General features: G+C 42.3%; 1 protein-coding gene across 1 annotated transcript; it reads right to left on the bottom strand.

Annotated features, from left to right (window-relative positions):
* Positions 1 to 545: 545 nt before the first annotated feature.
* On the bottom strand, positions 546 to 4,750 carry LOC138636600 (tiggy-winkle hedgehog protein-like). Its single transcript, XM_069724666.1, has 3 exons — positions 4,454 to 4,750; positions 2,906 to 3,167; positions 546 to 1,216 (listed from the first exon to the last, which is right to left on the bottom strand). Exons 1-3 carry the CDS (start codon positions 4,748 to 4,750, stop codon positions 546 to 548), a joined length of 1,230 nt encoding a protein of 409 aa, XP_069580767.1.
* Between the last annotated feature and the right edge of the window lie 5,866 nt (positions 4,751 to 10,616).

Genomic DNA, 10,616 nt, shown 5'->3' with positions numbered 1-10,616 from the left:
ATGCTAGACCCTGCACACAGCTGCTGTTCACCAAGACTGGCTGTAGCTGGATGGAGGCTGATATCAGTAAAGACATATTGTATTTCGAACACAAATTTAGTCATAAATATTTAACTTTTTTATGAAGCAAGGGAACACTTCTCACTGCTGTCAGTGTTTGACTGAGCCATCGGGAGGTTTTCTTCAGAACACATCATATTTCCCCAACTTTCTGAATTTTAAATGATAAATAAATGTTACATTATGTACATGATGACTGCTGTTTCAAACTGGCTGATATTTTTGCAGTTTTGGCCATTTTCTCTTGTAATGAAAACGGTGTACTCACCAAAGTCCAAGCTGAATTCTGGGAAAATGGTAAAATCGCTAAAACTATGGCCATAACTATGTTGTGATAAACCAGAATTATAACTGCGGCATGTTCAAATTCAACAACACAAGTGTGCTGTCTTAAAGAAGGCATTTTAAACATGTGTCTTGGAGAGGATGCTTCTTGGGGCTTCGCAGGCAAACACATAACTCAGTGTTGAAGCAACGTGTGTGTCTCAGCTGTGTGGGTGAAACGAGCTGCTGTCCAGAAGCCAGCTCCCCACATGGTGGAGGATCCCCGGGTACCAGTGGACGCCGTCGGCCTGGTGCACGCCACCGAGTACTTTCACCATCCCAACCAGGGACAGGACGGAGCGCCACAGTCGAACCGGTGTGAACGCCCAGTGTGCGAGGTCGTGGTCCTCCACCACCGCGTAGCAGGACGCCAAAACCCGGTCCACTATGATGGTTCCGTGAGATGTGACGGGTGCGTAGGACCCTTCATACGGCTCCACAGTAACTCCCGTCACTCGTGCAGGGACGAGGCGACGCGGTCCGTCGTCCACAACGTGAAGCCAGTGTCCTGGCTTCACGTTGCTGGCGAACACGGCCCTGAAGCCGCTGCTGTCTGAGCCGTTCCTGTTGGTAACGAAGACGAGGTGAGCAGCCGTCAGTCTCAGTCTGCGGCGCGGCGCGGCGGTCTCCAGGACGAGGAACTGTTGCAGAGTCTGTCGGCCCCGGTCCATGAACATGAGAAAATCAGTGGGAACGACGTGTCCTCGTTGGTCTGCAGCCAGCACCTGGTCCCCCTCCTGGAGATCTCTCAGCGGTTTAGTCCGTCCGTCTGACAGGATCACCGCAGACGACCCGGGGAAGCAGCCGCCAGATTTAGCGGCCATCGAGTTTTCTACAAGATTCATGACAGCAACATGTGTTAGAGGTGATACTCTGTTTGGTAATGACTGTAAATCAGATGCATTAATGGGTGAGTACCATGAAAACTGTGTTAAATAACAAGTTTTAAATTCCTAACTGCCCTGAGTACCACATCCTGCAGTGTCATGTTAGTGGCCACTCCCAGGAAGTGATTTAACCACGCCCCCTTTTGGCCTTCGGAGCCTCTTTTCCCTCCAAACCACCAGAACAAACCCTGCGTTTCTAATCGCATACTATTTCTTTTTACTTTCAGTACGTACTGCAGCTGAACCTTAGAAAGTAGGTACTGTTGCATGTAGTTTGTGTACAACTGGGACAAACTACTGCATCATAAAAATGCATATGAACTCTTGTTCATATCCGGCGCTATATTTGAAGTAAAAATAAAAAGGATGCAATTTGGAAGGAGTATGTTTCCTTTCAATGCCTCTTGTTGTTGTTGTTATTGTTCTTGTTCTTCTTGTGGGCGGAGCTTCAGCGCCACCAACTGTCTCTGCGGTTCAGTCGATGTGACGTATCTTCTGCTGCAAAGGATTGTGGGTGAGAACATCCAGAGTTTCATGCTGACCTGCAGACTGCAGATGTAGTAGAACATCCTGGTACTGTTGGTACACTCTATTTAACATACTGAGTACTGGGGACATACTAGATCTGTTTCTGGTGTACTAAACAGGGTGTTAGTATGGCTGCAGGGAAAGAGAAGCTCTGTAAGTGAAACTGGACCTCTAATTCCATCCATTTCGTTTTGTTATTTGGTTAACGTTTCATGTGTGGTTTTTTTAATGTTTTGTTAAATATCTGTATTATGACTTTAGACCCTGATGTTTTGCTTCCTTTAAGAGGATGGAAATGCCAAGTTAGTGGATGTATTAATGTTGTAAGTTAAGCAATTTTTAGTTGTATTTATTGCTGTCATTTGATTTGCTATTTAATGTATTTATTTGTCTTTATATTTTTAGCAACAACAAGCTGGATGGTCCCTCTCCTCTTTAACCTGGAGGATGCAGCGTCCATGATTTCCAAACAGAATCTCAGATTGTGATCCATCAGACCTCAGGACAGTTGTCCACTTCACCTCAGTCCATCTTCAATGATCTCGGTCCAGAGAAGGCGGCGGTGTTTCTGGATCATGTTTCTATCTGGTTTCTTCTTTGGAGAGTTTTAACATCATTTGTGGACGCAGCGATGAACTGCGTTCACAGATGATGGTTTTCACAAGTGTTCCTGAGCCCATGCAGTGATTTCCACTCCAGAATAGTGTGTTTTTAATGCAGTGCTGCCTGAGGGCCCGAAGATCACCACCATCCAATATTGGTTTCCAGCCTTGTCCCTTGTGTTCAGAGATTTCTCCAGATTCTCTGAATCTTTTAATGATATTATGAACCGTAGACGATGAAATCCACTAATTCTTTGTAGTTTTACTTTGAGGAACATTATTCTTAGATTGTTGAACTATTTTCCAACACAGTCTTTCACAGAGTGGTGAACCTCTCCCCATCTTCACTGGAGAGACTCTGCCTCTCTGAAATCATCTTTTTATACTCAATCACGTTACTGATCTGTTTTGTGTTTTTAGCATTTCACAAATTTTTCTGTCTTTTGTTGACCCCGCCCCAACTTTTTTGAGACGTGTTGCTGTAGTGACAGAGAGTTCTCCCACCTGCTTTCACAGAGCAGTGAATGTGGGCCTTGGACTCGTAGTAGACCCAGTCGAATCCTGCCTCCACAGCCAGCCTGGACAGCATGCCATACTTGCTCTTGTCCCGGTCGGAGGTGGTGATGTCCACCGCTCGGCCCTCGTAGTGCAGAGACTCCTCAGAATGATGGCCGTCCTCATCCCAGCCCTCCGTGACCCTAAGTTTGACTCCCGGCCACTGGTTCATGACAGAGATGGCCAACGAGTTCAGCTTGTCCTTACACCTCTAAGAAGAGAGACACATGACATTTAAACAATCCTATCTGACTTCAGTGAACACTAAATGTGGTCAACAGTAAAAAAAATGACTTCTAAATTTGAACTTAATATTAATGTTATCAGTTTTGCTGCGTGCGCAGACCTCAGAAATTCCCCTTTAATCATTTTGTTACCAACAGGAATGCTAACCAACCAATCAGCAGCCATCAGTGATGTCATCATTGGTTTGTGAACGTTATGAATCCTCCAGTTCCGATTCTGTCCGTCACCATCTTTGCTAGTTTGGAGCGGTTTGGAGCAGGAAGTGACCATATTTGGACAAGTTGGGGGAGGAGCCAGCGGTGGATCTGACCGATCTGATCGGAAACCTGGCGATACTACGTCCCGCCCACCGATAGCTGTAACCTGACTGCACCACAGGCCTGTCAATCAAACAGACACGCCCCCAAAAACAGGTCTTCTTGAATCTTCTTTTCTAATGAATGAGGGATTATTTTCAGATGGACCTCCAGAAAACTAATAAGAAGGAGTGACTTTAGCTAACAACACCGAGATAACTGATGGACACATTTTATTCACTTTGGATTTGATGAGAGAAGTTGAATGGGAGTCTATGGAGCCGGAGGCTTTTTGGAGCTGACCTCTAGTGGCACTCGCTGGTATTGCAGCTGAAGACACTTCTGCATCACATCATCAAGAGTCTACTGGTGTGTAAAATTAAGGCGACACAATCATATCCAGCCAACTTTTAAAAGCTTCCATGTGCATGTGTGGTGTGGTGGGATCATACATGTTCCTGCTCCCCGGAGTGAGAGTCTGAGGGCATCTTAAATTTGTCTCCAGTCTGACTAATCTGACAGACCGTCACAGTCCCGAACCTGCGACTCTATAGTCTAACATACACACAGAGGGGGAAATCTAAAACAGAGAGATGGATACTTATAATCTATATTAATATATATCTTCTTTTAAACAAATTAGTTTGTGTAATTTTTATGAATATAATATTTTTACAAATCTAAAGCCTTTGTTTTTACAGCTAAAAAAAAAAGTAACATGCGCAAATATTTGAAAACGACCTTTCCCTTTACATTTGCAACTATCAGTGGATTCCAAAATGTTCAAGAGCTGCACACTGACCAGTTTTGAACGAGTTCATTTGTCTGGAGCCAGCTGAGGATGTGAAGAGAAACAGAGAAACCGACGCGCTCCTGTGCCGCTTTACATCCAGCTGTCCGTCAGCTGCTCCTTCTTATCAGACAGAATGACACCTCCTCCAACGTTGGTACCTACTTGTGTCATGAGCCGGTCCGCGTTCGTGTTCTCTTCATCTTTGAAGATTATATCCGGGTTGTAGTTGGGAGTCAGGTTTTTGAATCTGTCCGAGCTGCGGCTGATCTTGCCTTCGCACTTGCCGCTGGCTCCCAGGGTTTTCTCGGCGACGTTGGGGAGGAACTGTTTCAGCGCCAGCGGTGTCAGCTTCTTGGGGTGCCTCCGCTTCCCGTATCCCCTGCCCGGTCCGCAGCCCGCCCCGGCGGACACCAGCAGCAGGCAGAGCGCCGCGGGCAGCATCACTCTCATCAGGACCATCTTCGGCTGACGAGCTGGATCCTGCAGCAGCCTCGGATTGGTCTTAGTGTCTTCCTCTTTTTCTTTTCTTATATTTTCAACTCCAGCAGGTCAGAGCAGGTGTCATAACTCCCGCGGATCTGTCTCACTGTCTCTCCTCTCCCTCTCCTTCTCTCTCATAAATCACTGCCCCCAGCTTGCCTGTTTTCAAAAGCATATTATGACTATTTTTCTAATTAATCAATTAGTGCAGTGAGTTCCAAATCAAACCAATATTCGCTGTGTGCCTTTAAAACAGCACCGGTTCTCCTCGGTACACTTGCACAGAGTTTTTTAAGGAACATGGCAGGTAGGTTGCTCAGCATCTTGAAGAACTGTCCACAGTTCTTCTTCTTTGGATTTAGTGTCTCACTGTGTTCTCTTTCTGTAATCCCAGACTGCCTCAGACATGTTGAGAGCATATCTCTGTGGGGTTCAGACCATAAATACAACTTTCCTTTTTGGGACAGAAACTAAAGCTATTATTTGATTTTGATTTGATTTGATACACTTTATTAATCCCCGAGGGGAAATTTCATTTCATTTAACCACGAAAACCCTGCAATCCTGTTTACATCTGCTAAATTGGGGTTGGAGGGGCCCTACGATATAATGACGTTACACTGATCAACTCAATCAGAGGGAACACTGGACCTGAACTCAGTATTAAAAGAGATTTGTGCTCATGTTCTCTCCTGTTTGTATTCAATGAGTGTTTGCATGTATGTGGGTCCTTGTTTGTAGAAGGCATGTTTCCTACCATCCTAACATCGTAACTGAAAAGGGAAATTTCAAATCATTCTGTCTGTAGAGCAAGAAGAGTCCTCAAATTAATTTTAAAGCTGCTCTTCTCATGTTAGTATGGACACCAGGAAAACACCACAGTCATGCTACTTTTCAAAGAAAAACACAAAATGCAAGTGCTGTCGTAGCAGCATCACAGTATATGGGATGATTCAACAGTAGTGGACACGCTGGTCCATGACAGCAACACGTGAAATAGATACGCTTTGGGCTGTCTAGGCGTGAAAGTTACACATTTTCCTGTAGTGGACTAAAATGAAACCTACTGAAGGCTTAGAGCCACGTGATTAAGGGAAAATTAAACTCAGCGTTACTGAATAAGCACATGGTTGGGGTTTGAAAACAAAAAACAACTCAAGACAAATGTTATCACATCCTGGATTCGAACCCCGTCTTTCCTCATCTTTCCTTCTGCCAAAAAATTTGATTTGTACTTCTGTACCTCTGGAGCGAGACCTTGGTCATTTGATCCCCCCTCACATGACATTTACGAGAGTGTCATTTTCACGTCTAGACAAGGCGTGGCTATTTCACATTTGGCTGCAGTGGATCATCGTGTTAATAGTGATTTATTTTCAGTAATCAATAAATGCGTCTGACAGGCTGTGATAAGTAGTGAGTCTGTGTCTGTATTAAACTGAGCTCTATATCAATTAACAGCAAATACAAAAGCTCGAGGCATAAATTGTTCAAATGTTGGACTTAGAATTAGTATTGTGTGTAATCCTGATCCTCAAACTATGTTAAGAGTCTTAAGTGGGGAATCGGGCTCTTTGGGGCCCTCACTATGTACTGATACGTACAAACACATGGGACAGAGCTCACTGAGAGGAAACACCTACTTGTGATGGAAAGTGTAAGAAATCTTTGCTTCATTCATTAGTATTTCTGAGTTCAGTGTTTGGCTGTTTTCCATTTCAGTGTAGTTGCATCCAAGCGGAGTAAGTATGAGCACAGATTTGTCATTGATGGGTGACATCAAGATTCACAGCAGCCAAGCAGCTATTTGAATTATCTATGCCTGACAAATGAGCTGCTGTCAGGAGAACTATAGTAAAACAGCAGTGAGGTCATAGGTTTGTACTTCTGTGCTTGCTCAGGGCCGTCACATTAGATAAATCATAAAGACGAAATGTAAGTGACACAGCCAAACCCCTGAGTACCTAACACATTTATTTGATATGAGCTGTGTATGAAAGAATGAGACATTAAAAGCATTTGGATTTTGTTCATGTTTAAAGTGAAACTATGCAAGTAAAATTGTTGTATAATTATTAGACAATGCATCCATTAGAGTCAACGAATATGTTTCTACAAGTTGTTTCTTCATGTTTTTTTTAAAGGCAAAAAACTTTATTTCATTTAAAACCGCTTAAAAAAACAAAAAAATCATGTAAAACCGTATTTAATTGCAAATAGACCAAAGACAACATATGAAATATTGAAACTGAGAAATTGTATTGTTTTATGAAAATATCTGCTCATTTTGAATTTGATGCCAGCGACAAATCTCTAAAAAGTTGGAACAGAGTCAACAAAAGACTGGAAAGGTTGTGTAAAGAAAAAATAAACACCTGATGGAAAATCTGACAACTATTTAGGTCAATTAGCAACAGATCAGCAACCTGATTAAGAGGGTAGAAAGTGGAGCGCAGAGGTTATAGTAATGTATTGTAGTTAGTCATTTGAACTCAAACCAAGATGTTTCCCAATCTTGACCAAGACCTGATTTTGCCTCAACATTACAAAACCTTAATCACTGTGATGGCACATCACTGAGCTGCATCAACTCTTCTTTTAACAACACTCTGGAAACCTTTAGGAACTGAGGAGACCAGTTTCTGGAGTTTAGAAAATGAAATGTGGTCCCATTCTTGCCTGATAGAGGATTTCAGCTGCTCAACAGTTCAGGGTCTCCTTTGTTGTATTGTTCATGTCCTGATGCTCCAGATGTTTTCAATGATTGACAGGTCTGGACTGCAGGAGGCCAGTTTATCAGCGGACTCTTCTACTAGAGAACCATGCTGGTGGAATACGTGCAGAATGTGGTTGGACGTTGTTCTGCTGAAATAAACAAGACCTTCCCTGAAAGAGACGTTGTCTGGATGGCAGCATATGTTGCTCCAAAACCTGAATATATCATTCAGCATTAATGCTTCCTTCCAGATGTTCAAGCTACCCATGCCATGTGCACTAATGCACCCTGTACCATCACAGATGCTGGCTTTAGAACTGAGCTGATAACAAGCTGGATGGTCCCTCTCCTCTTTAACCTGGAGGATGCAGCGTCCATGATTTCCAAACAGAATCTCAGATTGTGATCCATCAGACCTCAGGACAGTTGTCCACTTCACCTCAGTCCATCTTCAATGATCTCAGTCCAGAGAAGGCGGCGGTGTTTCTGGATCATGTTTCTATCTGGTTTCTTCTTTGGAGAGTTTTAACATCATTTGTGGACACAGCGATGAACTGTGTTCACAGACGATGGTTTTCACAAGTGTTCCTGAGCCCATGCAGTGATTTCCACTCCAGAATAGTGTGTTTTTAATGCAGTGCTGCCTGAGGGCCCGAAGATCACCACCATCCAATATTGATATTAAATCCTGGAGTGACTCGGAGTTGCAGGTATCAACACAGTAAAAAGAAAACCCCGGAAAATAAAAATAAGTAAAACAAAGAAGATGACTTGAAGACAAACAGCCAAAGACATTGTGACACTGCAGATCTGTCTAATTAAACAAAAATGGACAACTGGTAACCTCTGCTGCTGAAAAACTAAACTTGAGCACAAACAAGAAAAGCCACAAGGGGGAAGTGACCGACTCCGATCCAAAAGGAGAGGAGGAGGTACCTGGAGAGAAGAGCACACACACACACACACACGGACACACACACACACACACACACACACACACACACACACACACACACACACACACACACACACACACACACACACACACACACACACACACACACATACACACACACACACACACACACACACACACACACACACACACACACACACACACACACACACACACACACACACACACACACACACACACACACACACACACACACACACACACGGACAGACTACTGGGCACGACATGTGTTCACACATGACATCACATGATCTCCAGCTCAGAATCAGCTGTTTTTAATGCAGCGCTGCCAGACGGCCCAAAGATCTCGGACAAATAATATTGACTTTCAACCTTTTCCTTTGCATTCAGAAATTTATCTGGAGTGTCTGAATTTTTAATGAAATTATGTACGATAGATTATGAAACAAAATATAATTGATCAGACGCAATATATGCCAAAATATTCTGATTTAATTTCAGTAGAAAACAGCATAAAACTGACATCTCTTCCCATATTTCGGACACCAGGGAAATATTTACGATGAACACTACACTACAGAATTCAGGAGAAACATTTTCCAGTGTTGGATGTATTTTTAATTTTGGCAAAATAACCAGCACACCAGCAATAACGGTTCACTAGTCACAGAGAAAAAAAAATGTAAATAGATTTTCTCACCTGACTCGTCATAAGACAGAAAACAAACAGTTTGTCCGGGATGTCAGCCTGTTGCTTTAAGAGGTGTTAGACTGACCTGCAGCCACCTTCCACTCACTCTGAGTGCAACTTAAACCTGCAGGGATCACAACGACCTGCTGTACAAGGGAGGGAAATACAAAGGGACCTAATTAACATGTCTGACCTGCTAATAAGGATTCAGGACGGAGAGGAATTCAGATTTTCTGTCTCAAAACAAATTCATACAGTTTTCAGACTGCTGGGAAAAGACTTTTATTCTACTGCAGACACGTTATCTATCTATCTATCTATCTATCTATCTATCTATCTATCTATCTATCTATCTATCTATCTATCTATCTATCTATCTATCTATCTATCTATCTATCTATCTATCTATCTATCTATCTATCTATCTATCTATCTATCTATCTATCTATCTATCTATCTATCTATCTATCTATCTATCTATCTATCTATCTATCTATCTATCTATCTATCTATCTATCTATCTATCTATCTATCTATCTATCTATCTATCTATCTATCTATCTATCTATCTATCTATCTATCTATCTATCTATCTATCTATCTATCTATCTATCTATCTATCTATCTATCTATCTATCTATCTATCTATCTATCTATCTATCTATCTATCTATCTATCTATCTATCTATCTATTATCTGTCCATCCATCATCCGTCTGTCCTTCCATCCATCATCTATCATTAATCAATCAATCCATCCTTCCGCATACCTTCACATACTTTATTTCCACTGTAAGCTATCGCATTAAATAAACAAATAAACAAACAGAGGAATAGAAATAAACAAAAAGACTTCTATTTTTCTGTGAAAAAGGGGAATTTAAAACAAACCAGTGGTCTCCAAACAGTAGCTCACAACCCGGTCCTGCAAAACGCAGCAGAGACTCTCACATTGAGCTATAAAAGAAACGGGTGCTCATGAATTGGGTAAATAACATCAATACAATATGTTTTGCTTCACCGCCACAACAGGGCCGGAGCTACAAAGACCGTCTGTTCCTGTCTGCCAGACCGTCTGTGTGTTGTGAATTGTTTGTTTTACGTAAGATCATTAATATGGTTCATGTTGCTTCTAGTAGCACTTTATATAATAAATGTTGAAGTCCACTGTTTATATTGTTCAGCTGTAAATGTGAGAAGCTTAATTGAGATCATTTATTTTTATTGTGAAAAGTGAGAAACATTAAATGCTTTTACTTTGAAGTGCCAGGAAGTAGCATGTTACGTGGCTTCTTGGCACTAACTTTAGATGATATGAAATTAACCAGATGTCGGGTGCCAGAGCGCTTTTCACTGTTTCCAGTTGTAATTCTGCAGTTCAGACAGTAAAGTGTTGGTCCTTCTTCGAAGCTCCACTTCACAACAGTGAGATCAAAGTTACCCCGGTTATTCGCACAATTTTTCAAATTAAAAGCCCTCCAGTTTCACACAGGGTCCAGCCA

Source organism: Brachyistius frenatus, unplaced genomic scaffold (assembly GCF_029030835.1).
Source record: "Brachyistius frenatus isolate BFR_SWC_R1_liver_20210118 unplaced genomic scaffold, ASM2903083v1 Contig_389, whole genome shotgun sequence".
NCBI classification, from domain to species: Eukaryota; Metazoa; Chordata; class Actinopteri; family Embiotocidae; genus Brachyistius; species Brachyistius frenatus.
The sequence above is the reverse complement of the archived record's forward strand: the minus strand, read 5'-3'. Positions and strand labels throughout refer to the sequence as shown.